Source organism: Gambusia affinis, linkage group LG01, assembly GCF_019740435.1.
Source record: "Gambusia affinis linkage group LG01, SWU_Gaff_1.0, whole genome shotgun sequence".
Classification (NCBI taxonomy): domain Eukaryota; kingdom Metazoa; phylum Chordata; class Actinopteri; order Cyprinodontiformes; family Poeciliidae; genus Gambusia; species Gambusia affinis.
Genome location: NC_057868.1, coordinates 34,408,066 through 34,435,743, shown reverse-complemented (window position 1 = coordinate 34,435,743; position 27,678 = coordinate 34,408,066). Strand labels below are relative to the sequence as shown.

The window sequence follows — 27,678 nt, the reverse complement described above, 5'->3', positions numbered from 1 at the left end:
CCTGATCCAACTGGGCCAGAGTACCAGTTGATGACGAGTGTCTGTCAGACCTGTGACGGGAGGAATGTGAGGAGAGGGACGAGAAAGAGGGGGAGGAAAAGTTTAGATAGGAAGAGAAGAGAGGGATTTGTTTCTTTCAAAGTCAGTGGGGGAGAGAATCTACTTCAAGAACGTACAGAGTATTTAGCAAAACGTCACCTCAAGCCCAGGCAAAAAAGGGACGCTCAGGATGAATGACCCCCAAAGTAACTCCTCCTATGTAGCCAGAAAATAAAATAGTATCTTGAGACATTTTGAATTATTTATAAATATAACATAAAAATAGTTAGAAACCAATCAAACTTTTCACATTTTGTTCTACTACAAACACAAGGTCCAAAGCATTTTATTTGTTTTATTATTCTATTTTTTTTTCTTTTGCCTAATATACTGAGACAATGTAGGGCTTAACAGTGAACACATACTTGGATTTCAACAAATAAAAGCCTGAAATGTGTCAATTTGTGTTCAGCCCCCTTGAGTCAGATTTGTCTGTAATTTTAGCTGCAGATCTTCCAGGTGTGTCTCAAACGGTGCTGAACATCTGGAAACCAAAATCTTTGCCCATGAACACGTGAAGACGCTTTGATCTGAGCCGTTTTGGGAGGGGAACTTTTGGCCCAGCCTTTGAGACATTTTCTTCCAGTATTCTCCTGTATTTAGCTCCATTCACATTCCCAACAACTCTGACCTGGTTCTTTTTCGCCTGCTGGAGAAACATATCCGCACAGCATGATACTACTGCAACCATGTCTCATTGTACCAGTCTTCCAGATTTACTCTCTTAGCTGCTTCTCTGATTGATGTTCTACTTGCCAGCCAGTCAGTTTCGTCAACTACCCTACCAAGTAGGGCAGATTTGCAGTTGTATCACTAATTACTTTCATAATCTCATCCTGCCTTAAACTTCTGAATAACTTCATCCCTGACCAGGCTAACTGCAAAAAAACCAAACAAAAAACAAACAAACAAAAAAAACAATGGGTAATGCTCCATAGATGAGCTGTTTTGTTGCCTGCATTACATGTGAAATCAGATTATCCGTTTCCTGTTCTTTTATCTTTGTATCTGTGATCGGATTCTCTTGGCTACGATCAAAATCTCATGACCACAGGTTAACCAATAAACTGAGAGCTTCACTTTTTTGCTCAGCTCTTTCTCCACCATGACAAATCAGAAAAAACTCAGCTTACAAAGTCCAAATTAATCCAATCTATCTTCGACTCCCATTTGAGAACAACCCGAAATACTGCAACTTTATCCATGATTAAAATTAAAAAAATAAATAAAACTGTTCTATACACAAGTTTTATATTATGATTAATGTTATTAAAATGTCACCCAAAACTAATCTACTGTCTATTTGTCCAGTCTGAGAAAACCTCTGGATCAAGTTTTCTTTCTGGGGAATTCTCATCCCAGGAGGAGACAGAAATAAAACATCACTCTTCTTGTTTTCTTTTTCTGTTTAAAAGCTCAATTAATCACAGCGTCACGACACATGCAGCATTCTAAGAAGAACGAGTTGACGAGAAGGTCAGTGACAGGTAGCGGCACTTATCACCCTCGTCAGACTGCCAGGTTTTCTGTCCTGGTCTCACATCCAGTCATCAAAACAGTGTGCTCTGTCTGCTGAGGCTGATGGGAAAAGTGTCACTCTACAGCCAGGTGAAGGAGAGTTCTCCAGAAGGAGAAAGACAGTGAGACTGACACTAAAAGAAAAAGGGAGCTACCTATGGTCCCTGGAGAAAGGACCCTGGAAGCTGCCAGCAAACTGCAGCTGCACCTTTGCAGATAAACTGAGTAGGCAACAACAAACCTCCAGCAGTCCAAGAAAAGAAAAATCCTAACATATATGCATAAAGTTTCTGCCTGATTTTTCTTTAAACACAATCACAAACTTTAAAAAAATCCAAACATATAAATGTTAAACAAATGCTGCAAGTTTCAACACTCAAAATGCCCATGAGATACGCAAACGGCCACAGATGGGGCCCCAATGGGATTTTTCTTTCCAGTGCATCAATGAAGGTTTCATTTCCTGATTCCTTCATCCCTCCAAATGAGGCGTCGGCTGTCAGTAGATCTCCCTTGTTTAAATAGCTCCTATAATTGCCTGTGTTGTGTGCTGGGCAAGGATGGCGTCCAAAGCAAATATTTCCAAGCGGAAAGGGGTTCTGGCATGGCTTGAAGAAGTGCTCATGTTATTTGGGCTTTAAACAGTTTTTAAGATTTCTCTAAAGGACCGGAGAGAAAGGAAAAACATTTTAATCAAGTTAAAAGAGCTGTCTCCCTCCTGAAAAATGAGACAAGCCTCTGCTCTAACTTTACTTCATTTGAGGAGACGGGAGGAAAAGGAGCATTCAAACTGAGAGAGATTAGGAGATTGGGTGTATTTGCGGAGGCCATGTCCGCTGGTTTTTCAGATAGCCTTGGTTGTATATATAACATTTGGCCTAGCGCAGAGCTTTAGAGCCATGTAAACATGGTGGTTGCCTTACAAAAACTCCTGAACTCTTATTTTGGAGAAATACTCAACTCTTTCATTCTCTCCCTCTTTTTTTTTTTTTTTTTTAAGAGGGTTCACTGACTTTGCGGGAGTTTCTAGCTGACTCTGACTTTTATTTGAGGCCAGAAAGTGAAAAACTGCAGCTATCTGTCATCAAAGCTGTCTGTGCATCCATCCCACTGCTTGGTCTCAGAAATGTCTCTGTGGTCCAGACAGACCAGAGACAAGGAGGAGAGTGGACAGACACTGTCCTCCCCTGGCATTTTGCTTGCAAGAGGTGAAGGGATGGAAGGAAATAAGAAGGTGTCAAGGGGTACCAAGATTTAAATCATTATGTTTTCAAAACACTTTTTTCAATGTCTGTATAATTAGATGTCAGAGAAAGTTTTAGAAATGCTCAGAGTAGAGCTCGTCACAGCGATATGGATTCGAGAAATTAGCACCGCCACATCAGTTTTATTAAGATAACGACATGCTAAGTAAGTGACCGATAACCCAAGCTAACCAAGAAACAGAAAGTATTTCAATATTATTAGTCAATGTTGTAGCAAATGTTTTCAATAACAATAAGATAGTGGCACAGCTTTTCTAATGTGAAGATATTTCTTCTCAAAGTGAATCCTGGCTTGCAAAACACCATTTAGCAGTTTGGGTTTGAGTTATTATCACTCGCCCGAGAGGTTAGAAAGGTATTTAAGCGTCACACCCTGTAGTTTCATCATTTTTGAAGTAAGACATAAAGTAGTTTTGGGCCAGTGTAGTTGTCTGGCTGGATGATAGATTGACTTTTGATGATTTAAGAAATTGTATGGGCCTTGAACATGTCACACTGTGCAAATTGGATCGTATAAAATCTTGACATGAACTCCTGTCACACTGTATAATGGAAGATGCCAGACAGCTTGACTTACTGCTGCCGCGAAACCATGCCATGAAGACCTGACAGACACATAAGTCCGACATTAAATGAACAGCACGAGAATCGAACTCTGTAAAAATCATTCAAGCAGCTGCTGGTCAGTTATGGACCATGCCGACTTCTCAGGTCCTCTGAGAACTGCCCACTTAGTGTTTCTTGGACCAGAACTAAACAAGCGGAGGCAGAATTTACTTTCTGTTCCTCAAAGCTGGAACCACCAACCTGAAAGCCTGAGGTATGAACAAACTGACAGCCATTTTAAACTAGGATTAGCTGTTTACTGCCGGTTAAATATCAGTTCAATTCTATTATGTTCTAGCATTTGGTTTGTTGAAATGCATTATATTGTTACTTTTTAGGTGATGCTGACATTTTTACTACTTGTTGTTGACACATTTTGTGTATTTCATACAGTTTTGTTTTTTAAAAAATTTATATTTCAGTGTTTTTAATATATCAGTTCTTTTATTTTCTTCCATCATACCTTATCTTGCCATTTATATGAAATGCTATGTGAACAACACCTGCACAAACTTGTTTTTTTCTTTGCCCATATGAAAGGCTCTGTAGTTTTCTTTAAAATCATCTTTTCCTTCATGTCCATTTCATCCTGAACCTGAACCAAATAAACTGGTCAGTCCCTCCTTTGCACAGAATGACTGTCAGATCAGAGATGTAACAACGTGTCAAGATATTCCCTGTGAGCTGAGCGAAGGGGTGGAAAAGGAGCAGCACCTGCTGAGGAACAAAATTAGATCTGAGAGAGAGAGGTGATACGATAGCTGAGTTCGAACCACAGTAAGTCTTCCTCTTATCTGTTACATTACATCTCTGACAGTTCAGTGGTGGCCAAGCAGCTGGATCGAAAGTCGGCTCCCACCGAGTTCATTTCTCCATTTCCTTTCCCAAACTTCCAACTCAAATTAATGTCAGGCCAACTCAAAGCTTTGAACTAAACCACTTTCCTCAAAGGTTGATTGACTGATCAAGTTTTAATCAGCTAAAATATACTCTGAAAATTCAGTTTCTCTAGTTGGATAAGGAAAGTATTTATGATTGACAACGCCATTTCCTGAATATTCACGCAAATTCAGTTAAAATGTAAATATTGTTGACTAATAAAACCTTTGTTTAAGTATATAAAACATGATTACTGCTCCTTTAAGTTATATGATAACTTAAATATGCCTGTTGATGATGCATATCCATCATACAGATTATTAAATGATACGATGATATCTATTCCTGAAACTGATAAATCCTTGGGACATTAGTTTGACATACACGTCAGATTTTTGGTGGATTTATAGTTAAAGTAATTTTTTAATTTTGGAAACAAGATTCTTCTAATTGTAAGTAAAACTAACATTCTTGATCCGTCCAGAATGAGAAAGAAAAGGGTCATGGCAAGTAGGTGTTTCAGACTGAAAGACTTGCAGCTCACCAATATTTAAATCTTGTTGTTTTAGATTGATTTAAATTACATTTCAAAAGATGACTTTCTCATTTCATTTTAGAAACAAATTTTAGAACAAAAAACATCTTAACCCTAAATCTTTCTGGGGCATGACTTACTTTGATTTAACTAACATTTATTTTGACAATACTTTTATACTAAATATGGCCAAATGCTCCTTTATCATTACATTGGATCTTCAGACCCGCTATGAAACCTGTTCTTTGCATATGTAATAAGTAACATAAAATCCAGATTTTTCATCAGAAGAAACTCAAAGTTGATCAGATTCGTGGTGAAAAACCGCTTCAAACCTTTTATTAGCTCCAGCATTTCACATCTATAGTTTATTTACTCGCAGCTTGTTCACATCTGCTATGCAAATCCAAATATCTGCTAGCTGATGATTTTCATTTACAAATAAAAATACGAAACAAAGACTTGATTTAAATCAATTTTTCTGGTTCTACATCCAAGGCAGACTACCAGGTACCAAATTTGATGAGTTGGCATAAACTTTCCAAGTCTAAACTCTTTCCTAAACATCCAGACTGGAATTTCACTGTTTCTCCAAAGCGAGTCTGGAAGCATTTAGACAACAATACCCCAGGATAAGTATTTGAGTGGCCATCGCTTTGCCAAGAGGACAAGAGGCCTTGCCTTGACGTCTGACGGCTTCCAGTCTACAGCATGCTTACAACCTTAAGCCCAGTCTAAGGCTTGAGTTTCCCACTCCTAAAGCCCCGCCGGTGGGTTCAGCTGGAAATGTTCATTTCATGGCAGATGGGGCTGAGCAACCCTGCGAGAGAGTTGATAGCCTTCAGCAGCCAACTAATACTCTAATCTCAGATTTATCCTGTAACTCATCACTTTAGTCCCTTTTCTCTGAGCTGTGGAGAGGCACCAGAGTTTGAGCATGTCACAACAAATACAGAGTACCTGCTTGCTGAGATAAGTTGCAGTTGAATCTAACCTACTGGCTGCACATCATTAAATTGAGCTAATTTTCCTATTGCATTTAAATGTAAAATATGCCTTATAAACAGCAGACTGTCTGTTAAATATAATCACCAAAGGTATCAACTGACTATTCCATTGTTAATGTAACGTTGCAACATAAAGACCTTTGTCTTTGCAAGTTATTTTAAATAGGGGATTATGAAAAACACATTTCTTTTGCTTTGTGCTGTGTTATAGCTGTGTTTGTCAATTTCACATTTTCTCTCAAAGACCTGACAATTTATGTTAGCCTAAACAATAAAACAACTCACAGCTCCAATGTACATTTATGTAACAATGATGAGTGGTTTAACAATGTGATTTGGGTTGTTGCATGTGAACATGACTGCGTGTCTCACTCATCTGTACATTCTTGCGAAAATCTGCAAAGCAGTTTGTTTCCAAAGTCAGAAAACCACAAACAATTGATTGTTTTTAGAAAGCTACACTTGTATTCCAACTATGCAGCATTACTCCACACTTCCCAGTGCTGCTTCCTCTGTTCTCACTCACAGGGAGACTTCTTGCAAAAACATTTTTTTTTCTTCTTGTCAGCCTCGGCAGACTTGTCGTCCATGAGGCTGTCAGAAATGAACAAGAATTATCCGATACGTCAGGAATAGCTTTTCACTGTTTGGCTGTGAAACTGCTTGTAAGAGCTCAGCCATTGTGCTGCAATAGTGACCTGAACCAAATAACATTATTTTCAGTTAAGGCTAAAACTTCAAGAGATTACGAACATGAACATTTTTCTAAATGAAAGCAATTTGCTGAAACTTACTGAATAAATGACATAGAAGAACATGGTTCCAGCAAGACAAAAACTTCACAATAAAAAAAGAAAAGAGCACAATTTATGATTGTGAAGACGAAAATATATATATATTTTTTTAAAAACAGCTGGATCACTAATTATTAAATAATGTCAAAGATGCACTGATAAATTGGTTACTGACCAAAGCAGAATAATTTTCAGCCTGATTGTTGTGGATCAATCAGCCAGTCAGAAATAATAAAAACAATCTGATCTTTTCTCATTCAGTGAATCAATCATAATTAAGAGCTACTCTGTTGTTTTGATACAGTTCTTCAGCGTATATCTTATTACTGAGTGAAGACTTAAAATTCACAATTTTCCATATCAGTGATGTGTTAAACATAAGTCAGACTGAGCACTGAAGGTAAAAGAAGATTTATTTTATTTGGCATGTGGAGAGAGGGGCTATCTGCAGCCTGTTAATCAATCAATCAATCAATCAAATTTTATTTGTATAGCACATTTCAGCAGCAAGCATTTCAAAGTGCTTTACATCAAACCAAACACAGAAACACAATGCAACATAGAATCAACAATCAAAACACGACAATAAGTCAAGTAGCGACCATCAATAAATTTGTAAGTGATTATGTTTTAAATACAATTCTAAGCAGGTTGGGTTTTAGTCGAGTTTGCATCCATAAAAGGTTAAGGCTGAATGGAGTACACCATGAGGCCACAGCTTACACTTAGCAAAGCTAAATGTGCTAACCACTAATGGAAGATCCTGTGGAGAATTATCCGTTCTCCATGCTAAGTTTGTGATGTATGAGGCTGAAGACGAGTCAGAGAGTTGAATTCAGAAATTCTATTTATTAATACCAAATTGCAGCTGGTCCATTCTGACATGCTATCTTTATAAGCAAAATGGCATCCCACAAGATTTTCCCCTTCCCTTTGTCTCTCTGAACTACAAAGAGGGCAATATCTAGTGTGTCATCCCTTACCCCAGCTCTCATTTGGATTTCCTAACATGTGATTTCCTTTCGGTTTAGCTTAGCTTTAGCTCAGCAACTAGCTAAAAGAGATAGAAGGAAAACACAGAATTATTCATTCTCAACAGTCCCGAAGACGGCTTAAGAATCATCTGGTGTGATTCTGTCTGTGCTTTAGTATAAGAAATTAACAGTTTGACAGCAACTCCTTCCATACGCAGTATGACCAATGTCACCAGGAGTGGTGCAGAAACATTTTAAATAATACTGGGGTTGACATATTCCTTTGGGTTTTAAAGAGAATCTGGCATCAGGTAAAACTGGTAATGGCAGGCCAAATCTTTATAAACACTGTAAATCAGAAACTGGTGACAAACGTGCATTTTTAAATGCTGCAAAATACATTTGGTGTAATATTTGGTAAGACAACATATGTTTGTAACTAGGATTATAACAGTACTCAGACCATGGGTTGCTACAAACATTAGCTTAACAGTCACAATTCAGTATGTTTTAGCTTTGCTTTAACAAAGAGAAACAAATAAAAATGGCCCACTATAAAACTGACTAGATTTTAATATTTTTTGTGTTGTTTTTAATAAGGGACAAGAGGCTAAAGCCAGTGGATGGACGATACAACAATAAAATGACTTGAACATGATCAACAGACTTTTTTTTTTTTACCAAGTACTTATTTACTCTTCAGTATTTCTTAGGATGTCTACATTTTACTTTTATTTGAGTAAAAATATACTGAAGTATTGGCACTCTGACTTGACTACAAGTTTTGGCAACTCAGCCGATTCCTCGCGGTGTGGAGGAGCAGCAGCTATATTTAGAATATTTTACAGTAAGTAAGAACTAATTCACCCAAAGGAAGAACATTTTACTATTTAGCTACCTTGTATCAAGAGATTTCACTCTGACTGCCATGATCCACATCTTCTAATCATGGCCAAGTGTTGAAACATTAACCGATTAATAAATCAAAAGATTTGCCTTTCGGCTCAGGTTTTCCTGCACTGCAACAGATCATAGTAGTACCTTAAATTTCTTCTCCTGACAGTTATGAACCCTCATTATGAAGGGGGTATTCCGTCATTTCCTTGCTATTAATTAATATCTACACTAAAGATTCTTTTGTAGATTACCTTATTCTCTGATTTTGTTTTGACAACACTAAAGAAAATGGACAGATTTATTCTAATAATGGGGTAAATTTCAAAGACTTCCATGCCCATAAGAATATGATGACAAGTAAAAATTGAGAATATGGCTAAAAAAGTTATTTAATGTTACATTCAAGTGTGAGCTCCTGTCAGAGGTGTGCAGCTTTTGTTCGCTGCATCAAATGGATGTAAAACCTTGCAGAGGAAATCAGCATGAAGGTCACTGATCTTTTCGCTGTCAGAACCTGTTCGATGATACATCAGCATGCCGCTTCCTTTCATTTAATCACTGGGGATTATGAAAGCTGCAGCAAAACTCATCCAAGCAAAGTTTTTCAAACGAATCCGAATTTCCTACATAGCAGAATGTCTCGGTACGATTACAACCATTAAGCGAAGAGAGTGAAAGGAGGTGACTTTTTTCCTACCTGCTATTTCAAAGCCATACCTCGGAGGCTTCTCCCATAAGGTTGCTTTTATGTAATAGATCATGTCGCGTCTTTGGGGAAGGTTAAAGTAAAAGCACATTCATTTCCCTATAGATTGCAGGGGGAATTGAAGCCTTTTCAATCAATACAAACCAAATCAGTGTCGGTCAATAAAAATCAAAGGAATATGGCCGGCCAAGGTGTGTGTATTTGTTCCTGTGCGACAGGGGAGCCACACAAGACAGAGCAGAATGATGAATGCAAGTAAACAAGGCAGAGACACAGGTCTGGTGGTGCTCTTGTCAAACATCTATAATTTCTATTTCAAGTCTGCCTTTGCTTTCCCAAGTGAGTCACTCTCAGGCTGTATACCACCGTGGTATTTCATTTTACAGAACTCAAAGAAATATCTTTATTTGTGTCTTTTAGCTCCAGATAGAAGCAGAAACGTATTCGTGGTTGTGAGGAGAGGTTGTCTGTACAGATGTTTATGATATTAAGCTGCTTGACTGACAAGTTAGAAATGATAAGAGTGTATTTTGGTTTCTGTGGGACCCTAACCAAAACACACAGGTCATAAATGTGGGGATGCTGGTGTTATGATGGGGAACCGATCAGGCTGCCTGCATCTGGTTTTCATTGCAAAGAGGATGTGTGTTTTGGTTTAAATTGACTCTAATTCCTTAATTTTTCCTCAGACTCAAAAAACCATATATTTTTTACAGCTTCACCATGGGATAGGTGCAATTAAACCATTAATTTCCTCATAATTCTGCCATGAATAAAAAATATGCAATGAAAAGTCATAATTGTGACAACTTTTCTTTTCAGTTTTGATCAGACTCATAGCTCAAGATAGTTATATTCATTTCCAAGGCTAAAAGAATTATGTAAAAACAAAACAAAAGAACTGTCAGATTATAAAAAGAAAAACAAAAAAATCAAACACAAGGGTAAAGTTCCAGAAAAGTCATGTTGTTACATTTGAGGAACTGAACTTTGGCATAAATGATTACCAACATTTCCACCTAAGATAAAAGTAGTAATGTCAAAGTCTCCAGGACGAATTTGTGTTTATAAAGTGAACATTTCCCTGGTGATATAAGGAAGACGTCAGGAAAAATATGGCCTGAGTAGGAGTGCGGGTGCTTGGAGACTAGTCAAACTGGCACCTTTTGGAACAACGGAAAAGCTCTCTGGGTCAAAGCCAAGTCTGTCTGTGCTTCAATGCAGAGGGAAAACACAAAGTGTTTCATTTGAAACAATTTCAGCTCCACTTCTGACAAGCATCATTACTCTTATGCTCACAGGTGCCAGCCCTCCTATTTCTCCAAACTGTCACCATAAAACTTTGTTAGGGAATTGTGCAAGTCTCACTGTTCTCTACACAATCGATGTCTCACATGTGTCACTTGTAACAGTTAAAGTGCAATATACTAATGAAGATGTAAAAATGTTATTTCAATGCTACAATTATTCAAGCCACTCAAAATTAGAAGTCTAACGAGTTAAATACAATGAATTTTCTCACAATAATTCACTTCACTTCAAAAAGTCACTTTAAATTAATGCTACATATGTTGGGATGAGAAAGGATTTCAAAAGGTCAGACACGAAGAAATGTTGCCAATAAGCACCATTTAATCTATTTTTGGTAAAAAGTTGTTTTTGTTTAGTAACATCCTGTCATCAACATAAAATATTTAAGGAGAGTGTTGTTTCATAAGTTGTGTTGCTATCCATAGATGGAAATACTTTCCTGTTTTACTGACTGGAACAAAAATTGCGTCTTAAAATAACTTACTTTAAAAGCCACATTAAAATGCCAAATCTGATTTTGTTTCTTAACTTTCTGTCTCTGAAATACAAAAAATGTCTGCTCTTTACAGTTCTACAGGGTTCATATCCATTTTTCCTGTCGTGTACAATAGCTCTGTGTGAAATAAATTATACAGTGAGTGACATCTCTCTCCACGCCGACAGAAGCGGTCTGCTGTGATATTGCATTGTTTCCACCTTGCTGACTTTCTGACATCTTTGTGGGGGTTCAGGGTCGACAGAGGGAAGACCTCAGAAACCAGAGCGACCCCAAGTGAGGCACACAGCGGCGCGTTCTGCTTCACGCTTCAATGCCTTCTGCCACCGCCCAATGTTATTACACTGCCAACCCATCCAATTTTCAGGAGCTGTGAGCCACATGCAGCAGGAAGTAGACAGGGATGCATGCACGCTGTCCTAACTCGTGTTAATTAAGTGACAGTCACAGATATTGTTTCCTGGAACAGAAAAGCCGTGTACCTCCTTCTGAGTTCAAAGTGCATCAAAACCACAAAGAGCAAAGCAATGTAGAGATCAAATCAATGCAGCTCTGTGATACAACAACATGGGGTAATGCACTTTGAAGATTGCAAACTCAAAACTGAATTAACTCTTTGAAATCAAGTGTGCCTCTCCTGCTTTGGGCTCTGAGGATCCGACCTTGTGTGGGAACCAGCTGCTTAGGCTCTCTACTCCCAGGCCAAGGAATACCAATTTTCTCTCAGGGGCCAGAAAAGAGCTTAAAGCAGGAAAAGGAAGCTGGAGTCTTAACATAAAACCTCTGCTACACTGCTTCCTCTCCTCACTTGTGCTTGTGTTGAGGATTAGTACCTTAGCAGTGCAGAGCGCAGGTATTAAAGAACTCAATTCTTAGGAAAAAGACACTTCTTTAAAATTGGGTTTTTACTCATTGAGCAAAGATCCCAAGTTCTTTTTTTAGTCATTCTGATGATATAAATACAAAATCTAAATAATAGATGGATAAACAGACTGCTTGATGACTGAATGGACAGATGACAGAGGTGTCATTATCCAATTGTAGAGGGTCAACCTTCTGCAACTATTACATGTGTCCTGAATCGCATAATTAGGTGATTAGCAGGACTCTAATTACCTCCTCGTGAGTTTAGTTTAGTGATCTGATTCAGGTGAACTGGACTTGGGATATATCAAAAACTTGAAGGACACGGAACCTCTGGAGTTTGACACGTCTGCTATTGATGGTCTAAAGGAGAGATGCATGGGCCGATGTATGGGTTTATGAATTGATAGATGGACGGACAGATGGATGGTGGGCAAACAGATGGATGAACAGAGGGATCGATGGATGGAGGGGCTGTGAGCATATAAATGAATGAACAAACTGCACAGAAACACTTTCCAAAAAAACTTTAATTTCCTAAGGAAAGGCACACGTCTTCATACTGAACACGAGGGTCGTTTTTCATGACATGTTCCTTCAATCCTTGCGTAATATCAGTGAGTTATGTGTAAAGATAAGGTGTAGGCTTACTAATTTGGCAGAACTAGGATTCTTTTTGAGAAAAAAATGAAAGGATTCGAACGTTATCTTAAAGTTTTTCCACAATGGCTCTTGCGCTTTCCAACAAATGGAGCAACCGCTACAAGCTACTTCCAGCAGTCAACTCAACTTGTGCTGCTGCATCACATGTGATGACTCTCACACTCTGCAGAATTTGTAAAGAAGACCCTAATTATCTGGTGGAAGTGGCTGGGAAGAGGGAAGTCTGGGCCTCCCTTCTGAAGCTGCTACCCCCGCGACCCGACCCCGGATAAGCGGAAGAAGATGGATGGATGGATGGATGGATGGATGGATGGATGGATGGAAAACTTCCAGCTGCACTTTGAGTGTTATATGCTGCACCAGCCTGCGCGCTTTCTGCTGCTGCTGCTGCTTCTGACCCTCCACCACTCCAGCATGCCCCATTGGGCTCCGAGATCAGAGAACTTCTCATCACTTCCTGATGTGCAGAAAACATTGTCAAGGAGAGAAGTGCTCATCATCAAATGTTGAGCAGCATGGCGTTTAAGTGACAAGAGCCTGGAAGCCGTTGGATGACAGATGTACTGACAGATTTACACGCGAGTCGTCTGACTGAAATCACGTTTATGAGAAAAATATAACAAACATTCCCTCGGTTTGTTGAGGTTTCACTTTGAGAAACTATCAAAGGGCTCGATAGATGCAACTTTGACGCAGCAGCCAGACAACCACGGATTACAATTACACACACCTGCACGCAAGGCAGTAGCTGATCCATGGTACGACAAATGATCCATGAGTCGCTGGACGCTGCTGCTAAATGACTTGGAAAATAGTCCCAAATTATACTGCAGACACAAGCGATGAAGAGAAAGGCAAAAGCACAAAGGAGCCAGGGGTTCACAGTCAAGTCAGGACAAGATTATTACTAATCTAAAAATGCATTTTCCATTCCAGTGTACCTTAATCCCAGTCTTACATGCAGCTCATTGGGCAAATGTGGGAGTAATACAAATGTGTTGCCACAGTGCCCACATGTAAAAGCTTTTTACACTGAATCACTGTTAACTGTTGATACATTTTTCAATCATCACTTGAACTCAGAGCTAAACCTGCTGTAACAAGACGCCTTTTTCCTCCTCAAAGAAATCAAAGAAGACGCTTCATTCTGAAATAGCAGCCTGGAGAGATGATTTCTGAGGAGCAGTGGGTTTGACTTGAGGGTTTCAAAGCAAAACAAAAGGAATGTAGGGTGGGGGAACGGGAAAGAAGGAGCAAGACAGAGAAACAGGATGGGGGTGGGTGGATGATGTCTATGTTAAGCAACTTGCAGCAGCAGCAGCAGCAGCAGGAAGGGAGCTGTATCCCCCTTAATTTCACAACCGTTTAAGCGTCACAGGTCCTGTGTGAGGCCAGGTTGAACGGCACACTGATGAAATTTTACACCATGGGAAAAATCGACAACTCACGGCTCGCTCTGAGCTCTCAGCTCAGTGTAAATCTTTTCATAATTTTTTTTTCTCCCTTTCATCCTGCTTATTATAAAAAAGGTTTCAATTTTCCTTTTGTAAAAAGATATAACCGCTCCTTGAGCAAGGAAGTAGCAGATATCCGAAGCAGCAGTTCAAACCAGGTTTCAGTCATACATCACTATTCCTAAAAAGACCTCAGGCATACTGAAAAAACAAGCTAGACAAACTAAATGATCAAATCAGACCAAGTGTGATACCTATTCTTAATAAATATACTCCTAACAAAAGTATTTTTCTATGACAAACTTCAGCTCTTCAGTTACATCATTTGACAGAAGAAAGGCTGCTGCTGCTGCTGGAACTATGCAAGCAGATTTACTCACCGAGACAGTTGTGCCCATCGTGGGCCAGACGGAAACCGTCGTAGCATGTGCACCTGTAATTTCCTGGGATGTTGATGCACTCATGGACACAGCCTCCGTTGTACTCAGTCGCGCACTCATCGACATCTGCAGGGAAATAAAAAAAAAATAAATAAATGTGAACATGCTTACAGTTGAACTGAAAATTATTGATACACCCCACAGATTTGTATCTAAATGTTCATTCAAGTGCTTTTACAAAATGAAACCCTCAAAAGACAGCATGATAGAAGTAGTTTTTATGATATTTAATGCCTGATTTGAAGTTCAAATATAAACATGAAAGAAAATTACAAACTAAAATGGCAAAGCAAAACTTTCACAGAAAGCAGCAAAACAGAAACGTGCAAAAGCTGATGCATGAAAAAGCTGAAATACGTAGAAACTCAACTTTGCTGTATTGTGAGCAACTCATTTATCTTATTCAGTCTCCTTAAAGAGTCAATAAATGATTTCTAGTTGTATTTTACTCTTGCTAGTTTTTCAATGTTTGCAGTTTTAAGCGTGATGAGATTATGGAAATATGTACACAAAGAAAGCTGCACTGTAACAGGGAAACAGACTGACACTAAGCTCCAGCTAAGCTGTGATGTTTGCATCACTGAAACTGCAACTTGAAACAGTCAGCAAAAACTCACTTAAATACACAGATTATTCCAATGCATCATGGAAGCTTTGCTATATTAGTGATGTTGGTTAAATACAAACAGATATTGCTACTTAAAAGCAGTTGGAAATTAAAGAAAAATATTGCAAAGTTTTAAATATCACTGGCTGTTCACACTTTAGATCTCAATCACATATTTATTAACAGGGATATTAATTAGTAAAACTCTGTTACAGATCCTTTAAAGAGCTGCAAACTCAAAGAATCCGGGGACAAAATGATCTCTTGATTTACAAAGGATGGTTGAGTGTTTTTAAAGCGAAAGGACGTAATGAAAGGTGTTTTGAAGCCATTTCCATTATAATTCTGTTAGGAACATTCAGACCCTTTGTCATCCTGTTTATAGCACACTCCACAGTTACTGGTACCCTTGGTCAAGATGTGCAACAGCTTTCAAAACAAATCTGTCTTTTATTGCAGTAGCATAATTTCATACAAAAACATTAGCAGCCCAATCTCTAATTTACCGTAAGTATAATTATTCGCAGGGGAGAAAGGCCAACGTTAGGAAGTAATTGCATTTTATAAAATGATTAGTGCCACACTTATTTGCACCTCTAGTAATTCCCATAAAACTAATGTGACTGAGAATTTTTTATACTTTATTTTTTAAGTTGATCAGAGTGTAAAGGACCTTTTGATTAGTAACATTTGACTTCATCTTTCCTTGGGGTGTAACTATGACATGAACCAGATGTATTTAAGCTAACGGTCGCTAGGTTGATTCAGGACCCTTCATTTATCTTGCAAATATGCACAATGGTGGTAAGACAGGTTAAAGAAAATATCCAAAACTTTGTGTTGGAGAATTGCAGCAAACAGAGCCTTTTTAGAGTCAACAAATCCTCATTAAAACCATTAGAACTGTCAAAATGCCAACCAGGTGTTCAGACCTGAAAAACATACTTTCCGCTCAACGATCACAAGCGAAAATGTGTGGTGTTTGCCAAATGCTGTGATGACTTTCAATAGAACAAAATTCTTTGTTGAAATGAGACTAAAACTAAACTTTGTAGTAACAATCCATCCACATTGGTTGACGTCCAGAAGCATCTCATGCTCACTGTTAACTATGGTGAAGAATCTGCGATGCTAGAGGAACTTATCAACGCCCAATTAACCTCATTAGACCACATGCCATTATGAACTCTGAAGAATCAGGTCATTAAAAGTAATGTTCTGGCCTCTGCCAAAAAACTGTAAATGGTTTGTCAAACATGTCAGGAGGGTATTAATCTAAAACATAAAGCCAAATCAATTCAGAACTGGTCAAAACCAGAACTGGTCAAAACAAGTTCTAAATTAAACCAAACCAAATTAAACCAAGCAGAGGAGAGATTGTGATATGTTTCAAAACAAATGTTTTACAGCTTGAAAATAGTTAAAATATGTGAATACTGAACCCTTAAAATAGTTGTAACTCCATATTTTTGCAGCTCACGCACCAAATATACATTAACAAGCACAGGGGAAACCATCTTAGGTTTAACTTCTCTTATTGGGGATACAGCCGAAGTAAAAACAATAAAAATTGTGGATTAATTGCTTTGAAAACGCCAACCATGATTGTGTCAAGTAGCATTGCACCTAGTTACTTCAGCATCCAAAGATGAATTTTCCTATGTTTTATGACAAAATTCACAAATAGGCAAGTTTTATGCAATAAATTGACGTTAAATTACACAGAAAAAAACAGTATAATCCAAACAAGGCTGTCCATAGTATTAACAAGATTGGTGCAAAAATTGGTAATTTTGTAAAAACACTTCAACACTTTGTGTTTTTGCCATTGACATGATCCGTTTCTGTATTAGATTTGTCCTTTTTTCCAGCATTGTGGATTTTTTTCTTTTCTGTTTTTTTTTTTTTACTTGTATTTGAAAAGGTTAAAAATGGCAAATAAATAAATAAACATATATTAACTACTTATAAATATACTTAAAGGTCAGATTTTTCTAGAATGTTCAAATTATATTACTTTACTGAAAGATAAATTTACACATGACTACCTGCTGTGCAAAACAACATGTGAAATGTTAACAAATCACTTTAGTTAAGCTAAGGTACTGAGCAGACAATACCATTTTATTCATTTTGCATAGTGACAGTATTATTCCAGATGTAAATCTCCAGGAGTTCAAACAAATCATCACCCAGCTGGGAAATGTCTAAACTCTGAACAAGATGGTTGATTTTAATGAGAACAAAAATACATTATCTTGCTCCAAAATGCCTTTTCAAGTTTCATACTATCAAAAGAATTCCATTTTTAAATGTTCAATGATTAAATTAAAATGTATTCCTTACAATTATGAAAAGTATAAATCCCCTCTTTTCCTCTCATCTTCCCTAACGAGTACTTCAGAGGAGTAACAAGCTGAGGCAAAAAGCTGATTCACCTGCTACTGATGTAACTTGGACACCCGCCACCATTTTTCTGACTTTTATTGTTCAGCTTTTAAAGCCTCATTCTGACAGCCAAGCTTTTATGCTATATTTAATGCCCTAAAGTTTTGACCAAATTCATGCCAAGACATCCCCTTTTCACCCCTCTTGAAATTTTATTACAGGCAGCTTTCTACAAGAATCAACAGCGTTTTTCTAAACACGGGACATTAAAAGGCTCTACCATTAAGCAGAGAACAAAGTCAGTGGCAAAATATGCAGCTAGTCATACAAAACATATTTTTGGCTACGACACTAAAGAGACGGAGCTGTTAAAGTAAACAAAATGATTTCACAAGCATGTATGCAGTCAGAAAGGAATCTGGAACGAAATTAGTCTTCGCCGTATTTTTAATGATGACATTACGGACAAACTATGAATCACTGATAAAATGCAAATTTAGGCAGTTGGATGAGATTGAGTGGTTGAAACTGGAAGGAATGGTACATTAAAGACAAAAATGAGACGGAGAGATGGGAAGATAGGAGATTGTTATGACAACCTAAAGTGGAGTTATGATTAGTGTTGAGAGGCCTATATGGGAGCCCAAAACAAGGTGGACTGAGAACATAAAATAACTCCATTTAACACAAGGTAGTCCACAGAAAACAGATCATTCCTGTTGTTAATCCCCTCTTAGAGGCTATTTCTCTGAGGGTTTAAGTGAATTTGTTGGTTAAAGCTGTCTGATCATTGCAAGTGTTCCCATTTTACAACATCATGTTGAGATTATTTCACTTTTTTACAATATTATTGTCATTTTTGTCTGCTTAAAATGAGTAAAATTCAAATGTAATAAACAAGTAGCCTCCAAAGGCAGCATTCAGCCCTTTCTGTTCTACTAAACAAGATTTCCAGATTTTATTGGAAGAGTTATTTTCTAACATTTCAAGTTTGGTTAGTTTATGTTGTCCTGCTGGAAAGTAAAGTAGCACATTTTTGGGGTCCTGACCACACAGAAAATCCTTTAATAAATAATCTGTACTTTGCTGAGCATTCCTAAACCCTGGTCCATCTTTCTGTTGCCATCGGAGAAAGAAAACTTACAAACGTTATGATTCTGTCATCACTGTGCTCTCATATGTAGAATTTCTTTATGTGGCTGATGAGTGACGGGTTGCGCAATGCCCCAGGTTTCTACACATATGCTACCAACATACAGTGTTGTGTTCATCTGCCTTGAACTTTACCATAAACCACAGAGTATATCATTAGGACTTTATGTGCTAGACTAACATGGAGCAGTGTATAACTGTTTAATGGAAGAAACATAATACACACTTTTAATGCTTTTTCACAAATAAAAACCTTCAGAAGTCACCAAGTTAGAAGGTAGAGTCCAGCTGAGTGTTATTTAATATCAGTATAAATACATCTGTTCTGTATTTATGGTGAGATTAAGGCTCCATAGCTCATAACTTTGCCTCAGAGATTTGTTAGAGAACATTAAGGAAAGAACAGCATACAGCATTATGATGACCAAAGAACACACCAGACAAGTCAGGAATTATGTGGAAAAATCTGAAGCAGGCTTAAATGACTAAACAATATTTCACTTTTTTTTTTCTTTTTTTTTTTTATAATCACCAAAAACCTTGGAACAACTGCAAACCTACCCATGCTGTTAAGTTCAAACCTTTAATGTTACTCAGGGGGAAATGTGATTTAAGGCAGTAGCTAAATATATATATATATATATATATATATATATATATATATATATATATATATATATATATATATCCATCCATTTTCTGTTTGGGAGGGTTGCTGGTGCCCATCTCCAGCTACGATCCGGGTGAGAGGCGGGGTCACCCTGGACAGGTCGGACAAACAACAGACAGGACAAACAACCATTCACACACACACTCACACCTAGGGAGAATTTAGAGAGACCAATTAACCTGACAGTCATGTTTTTGGACTGTGGGAGGAAGCCGGAGAACCCGGAGAGAACCCACGCATGCACAGGGAGAACATGCAAACTCCATGCAGAAAGACCCCGGGCCGGGAATTAAACCCAGGACCTTCTTGCTGCAAGGCAACAACTCTACCAACTGCGGTGATGTGCATAGTCACTCTTCGTACTGATCTTGAGCTATTTAGCAAAGAAGAATAAGCAAAAAGTTGTCTCTAAATCCCAAAATATTTGGAACTGTAATTGTTATGGAGGGGACCCGAATACAAACACGAGCCATACTTTTGAGATTTCCATGTATGACAAGAACTTAAAAGCTGTTATTTTTCTTTCACATTGAAAAAAAACTGTGCATCTTCTTTATATTGTTGCATGGCTCAGCTCAGCAGAACAATCAAAAATTGTTGTGAAAGTTGATTTTACTGTCAGCCAAAAAGGGTTCTTTTATAAGTTGTACCAAGATTTAATGCAACACTTTGATATGTTTTAATTTGATGAATGTTGCTTTTAAATGTTGCTCCTCGCGTCCTTAAGAAGCCCAAATAATCTACACTTCAATGGAAACTGAAATATTTTACAACAGACTCAATAAAACAAATTTTTATAACCCAAGGCGTAAGGCCATGAAAAGTACCCAGTCGAATACATGAAAGAATAATGCTGGTTTAAAACAAACAGTATTGTGAAATATGGTTTTTATAACGGCAGTAATAAAAATGGTTGGATATAATGATCTGAGGGTTTTGAGCACATTAAAAGAGGCTACAAAAACAAACTTGTTTTAGGCTGAAAGTCCTGCTGCTGGCAGTGTGAATATCTCCGACAGCTTGGCAAGGCCTCCGACTGCCGTTTCAGCCGCTATCTTAATTTTCTCCTCAAACATGTGTAGGAAATTTACTGCTTCATTTCATCTTGTCACAAAGGAGCACTCCGCACCTGGCTTCCACTTTCCTCTGGCTGTAGCTTTCTCAGTTGGTCCTCCTCCCTCATTGTGAAAATTGCAAAGCTAATGAGTTATTTCAGCTGAGACAGAACCTCTTATCAAGCCTGTCACTGGCCTTAAAAGCGTATATAAAGCTGTACAGGGCAATGCATCGCAGTGTTCTCAACATTCCTCGCAGGCTTGCACAGAGGGTTGCAGTGGTTTAAATCTCAGACATCAGGCACCATGGGACTTACCTTCACAGTGTTTGCCATCACCTTTGTAGCCAGACTTGCAAATGCATTTATAAGACTTTGGGGTGTTCTGACAGATGGCATCAATGCTGCAGTTGTCTAGAGCCTCTGCACATTCGTCCACATCTAGGAAAGAGCAGGGACAAAGGGCAGTAAGTAAGCTGTTACAGATAACCATGAATGTGTGTTAGGTCCAGTAGACTTTTTTTTTTTCTTAAGAGCTTGAAGAAAAAGCACATCCTGGAAGGTGGAGAATCAACAAAAACAACATTCAATAGACATAAATTAGTTGCGTGCGCTTTATCTCTGAATTGAATTCCCCCGATTTTTAGTTAAACAAACTCCTACTTCTGAAATGTACATCTTAGAATCTAAGGTTCTTGCCACTTGCGGTTGTCTTGGACAGTCTAAAAAAAAAAAAGTAAAAATGAAAGTATAAACCAGTATAAACCAGCCAGTTACTTAGATTGGAATTGCAGTGAAGATTAGGCACCTGTCCAAAGATCGTCTACCTCTCTGAAAAGGCACCATGTCAGTGAATGTTTCCAGCATGTCATCATGGTGTCAAAAACTAGATTAACCTTGTCTAATCAGTGTGACGGCAGCTCAAATAAGCAGAGGGGGAGGATTTTGCACAGCGATGTAGTTTCTTGTCTCAAATTGAAACTCCTTTTTCAATTCGATGGTTTTTGGTTTTGGAGTAAAGGACGCCATATGCAGAACTGAAAACCTCTTTTGTTAAAAATCTGTGAGAATATCATGGAAGCTGAATAGTTATGTGCAAATGAAAACTGAGAAAAAGTCAACTCTTTAGATCCTCATATTGTAGTTACGCGCTGTTAGAGATTCCCGTGGTTTTGTAACCTTGAATAAAAATACTACAGCATCATTGTTTACTCAAAATATTAAAACAAATTTATATTGAATTGTTGCTTCTTTTTTTTTTCAAAAGAAACTCAGAAATTATTGCTACTGTAGAAAAAAAATCCCATTTTGTTGGACTGATATCTATAGAGTAAGACAAATATAAGAAGCTGATATTAGCTGGTTGGTCTGTTCTGGAAGTGAGCTTGGATTCATCTGCCTAACAAATATCACTTTCATAGCTTTTCAGCTGCAGCTTTAAAACTCATGCCTGCTCTTTATTTCTCAGTCAGAGTCAACGATGTATCATCTCAGTTTGAAAACACTCTTATAACACAAAAAGATTTGGACACCCCAAATAAGACATAACTAATAACTAAAACATCAAAGTACAATGGAAAACAGCTGTTTTGTAGTATTTTATAAAAAAAATATTTATGCATCTGAAAAGATTTATATAGCACCTCTAAAAATAAATCAATTGTTTCTACTCACTTAATTTTTTTCAGGAATTTCATAGAGCCAACACTAACCTACTGATCGGCTCATGCATTCCTGTTGACTAATGGATAAAAATGAAAGTCATTTTTAAAACCATAATTGGCCAACAGTCTGAGGTACATTTCCTTCATTACAATCTTTCATCGAAGACGAATGTTCAGTCCATAACTACCCGGAAAAAAAGCATGAATAGATTACTTTGCCAAAATCTCAAAGTTGCTCTGAAGAAAAAAAAATTTTTATCAAAACCCTGGACTACTTTGAAATTACAAAAGAAGCGAATATAAACAGACAAGAATGGAAATGGGTTTAACCAGAAGCAAGATCGGGTTTGCCTTCACAGAGCTCCTAATCCCCCAGAATCTCAGTTAACTAGCCCAGGTGTTTGGGATTAACCCCCTGCACACAGGGAAAGAATGGCCTAATAGGGTTTACATAGCTCTCAAAATTCACTCTTATCACAAACCCTTTGCAGGAGTTTCCTGAGCCCAATGGGAAATGGCCTACAACCTAAACCTGTGGGTTTAGCATGTCAGCTACATAGGCCTGCACATAAAGTCTGCAGGCATCGAGGGGAAATGACAAAAACGAAGCAGAATATCAAGACTTTTTGGAGCTCATGTCAGTCTGTTGATATATTATCACTGACTGCCAATGTCAAAGATTTATACATACAATTTAATATTGAACTCTGACCAACAGCACAACATCTAACTCAAAGAAAATTTTGTACGCATCAGCCAATAAATGCAATATGGTTTATCAAATGTATTTTAAATTCTTTACCATAACTTTTTGACCACATTCATTTAAACGACAGCACACCAAACAAGACTGCTTTGGAGAGCTACCAGAGGTGACTAAACATGGCATTTTTATGAGTACAGGATGTTCCTGCTAAAGGGTGTAACTGTACATGCATTCATAGCCAAGGTTTTCACTTTGGACCTTTCGGTTCGGCATGAATGTGCACCAAAATGACGCTGAGCTTTTTTTAAATCTACAAACGCTTCAAATTTGTAAACTCTATGTTCAGACACGCAACTAGAAAAGGAAGAGGCGCCATCACAAAGGAGCAAAAAAAAAAAAAAAAAAAAAAAAACGCAGACAGACCAGAGTCTGAGGAGCCCACAAAATTGTGATCTCATCCAATCGAACGTTTGCAAGAAGTAACGAGTCTTTTTGAACAACTCTTGTTGATTGTTTTCATTCAGCCACATTGGAGGGATCTAGAACATGAACATCCTCTTTAGGGTCATGCCACAACTCCTCAATTAGATTTAAGTCTTTACTAGGCCTTTCGAAAGCCTTTTGTTTCTCGAAGTAGCGGTGGCTTTGATTAAATATTTGGTATAAATGATTTGTTCTATATTAAATGGCAACAGCTATGGTGTAAAGCAGTGGTGCCTAAACCTGGATCTCCGGGGCCCAATAAGCTTAGCTAGAGGCTTTGGCTTCATTTTCCAAAGTAATCCAGAGAGAGGTATCAACTTCTTTTTCGACTTGTTTTTCACTTGTTAACCTTAGAACATTTCATTTAACAATCACAAGAGGAAAATCCCTATTTTCCGAACTGTGGAAACTACATTTTATTTAAAAAAAATAAAATAAAAGCAAGCACTAAAAAAAATAAATAAATAAAAATACTTTTCAGCTGTATGTGCAAATAAACAAATTAACAGACTTCATGGCTTTAGCATAAATGGCCCTTTCTGTCGTTTCATCAGAAGCTTTATAGATCTAGTTTTTACAACATTAATCTAGGGAAAGTTTTTTTATGGCCATGTTAAAAGTTTTCATTGCAATACAGTGAGGGAGCCACAGGGAGGAATTAGGGAGAAAACCATGTGCAGTTTCCTAATAAGATCTTAGACTGAACTGAGATGCAGAAGTTGGTGTTACTCAATAACCCTAAATCAAACTAAACTACAACAGATGCAGAATTAAATCTAATATTTTATAAATAAATAGAGTATAATCATATCTAAAAGCTTTTCTTTTTCAACCCATTTGGTTGAGTCATGTATAACTCTGTCAGAGTGCATCTTTCAGCATTTCTGAGAACACAGTACTCTCTGCATATCTCTGTCTGAGTCAACCTCAAAACAAAAAACATTTTATTATTCTAACCTTGGAAAAGGGAATGTACTCACAGAACATACAGAAATTAAACATTTGCTGTCTTTTGTCTCTACAATGAAATCTAACCTGACACCGTACACTGGTGGATCTAAAGCGTTTTCCAATAATGATTTGTCAACCTTCGTGAGTTTATGGCGTATTTTAGTATGTAGCACCATTTCTGAGTAGGTGGCACATATTTTACAATTTTCCACAGTTTGTTGCAGGACCTTTGTCAAGCACACATTGATTATTATGGAAGAGGGATATTAGCCCTTTAGCTTGGCTCTTCTGCCCTGTCTCATGTCTTCTACACTATGAGCAGAGGCACAAGGGGTGAAGAAGTATGTTTTTTAATAGAAAAGGTATTAATCACAGCAACATATCTGTCTTACTGTCAGGGTTTTTGGTGCCAAATCTCTGTGGTGAAATTCATTGTTGCAGAAACTGAAAGAATGCATCTTTTCATTGTGTTATAAATGTTCCCCTCTGGAGAACTTGTTCAATTTATCTTTCTGGTCTGCAAGGACCGCTCACATGTTCAAATGCATTCAAAATCTGAATTTGGCATAAACATTTCGCAGAAGATGGATGAAGGATTCACCTGGAGAGCAGTCTCATTTTTCAAAATGAATACTGCAATGATCACATAAATTTCACAAACTGACAAATACACACTGTTGTGTATTCAGAACATCCTTCTCTTTCTCTGTTTAAAATTCTAATCGTGTTTGATGTTTTTATTGCCTGTTGGCTGCAAAATAACAGCTCTGCGTTTTAGCTTATAAGAGTTTGGGATGTTATATAACTTCTATGTTGATGTTTGGCTTCACAGAAATCGGAGATAGCAGACTGCCGTCTGTAGCCCATGTAGGGCATTAAATAATACAGCTTCTGTGTTTGCCAACACCACCTGAGCTTGTGAAATCATGCAGCTAACCTTTAATTTATGATTCCTCAGTTCCTTAGAGTTGAAGTGTCTATTTCTAGCACTCAAGAAATAAAACATGGAGTCAACACTAAAACTTATTCGTTCATAACACAAACAATGCAGCCGGATGCAAAACAGGCATCCACGCACACTAACCACTAAGATGAATTCACAGTAATAAATTAAGCAAGCATGCATTTTGTTTCAGACTGTGGAAGAAAACAGAACTGAAAACACATTTCCACTGAGAAGGAAGGAAAACTCAGCATAGAGATAGGAACTTTAGACAGTTTAGTTATGCGGTTACATTGCTAACCGCTATTTCACAGAGCAACCATGCTGTAAATCCCCGTTACTAAAACTGCAGGAGCTTAAAACTAAATATACGGTGCTGTAAAAAGATATTTGCCAGCTCGCAGGTTTTTTTCTGCTTTTGCTTTTTTTCCCCCTTCCACTTGCATGTTTTAGATCATCAAACTACTTTTAATATCAGACTACATCAACTTTATTCATGAAGCTCTTCAAAAGAGCCCCTGCCAAAACTAAGTGCTGCACATAACTGCATACTAAAAACATACATTAAAAAGGAAAACATATATGACAAATATAGTATGACTGACAAAAATGAAGTGCAATAAAACAAAACAAAACACGAAAGAACAAATAAGGCCAAACTGTTACTGATGTTGGAAGCTGAGTAGTGAAATAGGCATTTAGACAAGTTTTAAACGCAGGCTGAGAAGGAACCTCTCTAACATGCAGAGACAGGTTACTACACAGCTGAGGGGCAACAACAGAGAAAGCGCTGACCCCTCTGAGATTTCACCTGGACCTCAATACCTGCAAGAGCTTCTGGTTGGTACAGCCAGACAAAATCATTAAAACATTTAAAAACAAAAGTAAGAAGAAAGGTCTTTTTTCTCTGAATATCAGAGGAAATAACCAGGGAATATAAACAAAGCAGGTTTCAAGTGATAATTAAATATCTATCCAAAACAAGCTGGTCAAATGTGAATTTTTTTTTTTCCCAAGACCTAAACTGGTTGGGCCACAACAAAGTACACAAGCATGATTGACAGCGCTAAAACTGTCCTCCGAGGACACTTGGCTATTTTGTCCAACATAAAATTTATGCATTAACTGCAGTTAATATAGACCAGAAACACTGGAAACTAACAAGGACAAATAAAAATTTTGAGATTTTTTCAAGATATGAAAAACAACATAGATGGACAAAGGACTTCTAATACTTTTGACAACTAAGATCTTTGATAAATCTTCAATATGAAGCTCCACATCTGAAGTACTCCATCTATCTCTTTAGTACCACTGATGCCAAATGTAATGTTACATCTTCTGCCTCGTGTTTATCTTTAAATGAAGTACACATGTTGGGTGGTTTGCTAGGATAATTCAGTCTTTTGCATCAACATCTACAGCATCCACATGGAGCAATAAGGCTGTTTTCCTAGGTTTGCTAATGTTTAAGTTTTTCTTCACCAGTCGGTTAGCAACTATCAGAGTTGAACATTTTACCAAGTTATTTGACACTCTTTAAGGATAAGTACAGAGTTTAACATTTGATTTTTCAACTATGGGGTTATTTTTTGTATCTTAGTTAGACACAAGAATAAGCAACTGACTGGCCAAGCCAATTGAAATTGTTCGAAGTTCCCAGATTAGTGATAAAACACCTTTGTTAAGTGTTAATTGGCTCTCACTCTCTCCTGCTGTCTTTGATTTCAGCCAAGGAAAATCAAATAAATACAAATGAGGAAATGCTGGCCCCATAAACTTGAATAATCCACGTCTGTCAGAGCACTGTTTAAAAATCAAGCCATGAAGGCGACTGGGAGCCTTCCAGCAGACACATGGACAACAAAAGCTACATGTGTTGGTATTGCTGGAAAGCCAAAGAGACTTTGCCATGGAAATAAACATGTCAGAACCAATACAGCTTTTGCTCCAGTCCAGGAGACGATCCTCTGAGTACAATGTGTTCAGTAATGCTGTTTGGTAATTGACTCATGCTCTGAGATGAAAAGATTGTGTTTTTCATTGAGAGTTTAATTCTTTTGTGTTGAGGAATCACAGTTGTTGGAAACAAGTTGAAGCAGCTGAGAATGAAGTCGGCGCTTTGAGACAAGGATGGATAAACAACGTCAAAACAACTAAAGTAGAAAGACATGTTGGGCAATGGCTCAGATGTTTAAACAGTTTCCTCCAGGGATAGTGTCATTTTGAATATTGCTGCTCTTGGAATATTCCTCTGGTTCAGGCACTTAAGCATATTAAAGCCACAAATGGTGCGAGTCTTTGTTTAAACCCACTGACATCCTTGGAATATTGAATTTAATGATTTGGTTGGATGAGAGGAAGTCGTAGGATAATGAAAAACATTTTGCCTGGAAGTGATTCACACATGATGTACTTCTTGCTCAATAAAATTTTAAAATTTGCTGTTAGACTTGCACTAAATCCCTGTACATCTTTTTCCTCAGTAAAGAAGACTGATGACAGTAGGTTAGGGCATTTTTACACAGTCATGGCAAATTAGGACATTTGGG

At 37.7% G+C, this 27,678-nt stretch overlaps 1 protein-coding gene across 2 annotated transcripts in view; it reads right to left on the bottom strand.

The window, feature by feature from the left end:
• The window catches only part of scube3 (signal peptide, CUB domain, EGF-like 3), a 107,837-nt gene that overhangs the window by 61,955 nt on the left and 18,204 nt on the right, over window positions 1-27,678 (bottom strand). For both annotated transcript variants that reach the window (XM_044129239.1, XM_044129247.1), the window contains exons 2-3: window positions 20,698-20,820; window positions 14,449-14,574 (exon numbers count right to left, since the gene is read on the bottom strand). In XM_044129239.1, the coding sequence (XP_043985174.1) occupies window positions 14,449-14,574; window positions 20,698-20,820 (249 nt within the window). The remainder of the gene's footprint in view (window positions 1-14,448; window positions 14,575-20,697; window positions 20,821-27,678) is intronic.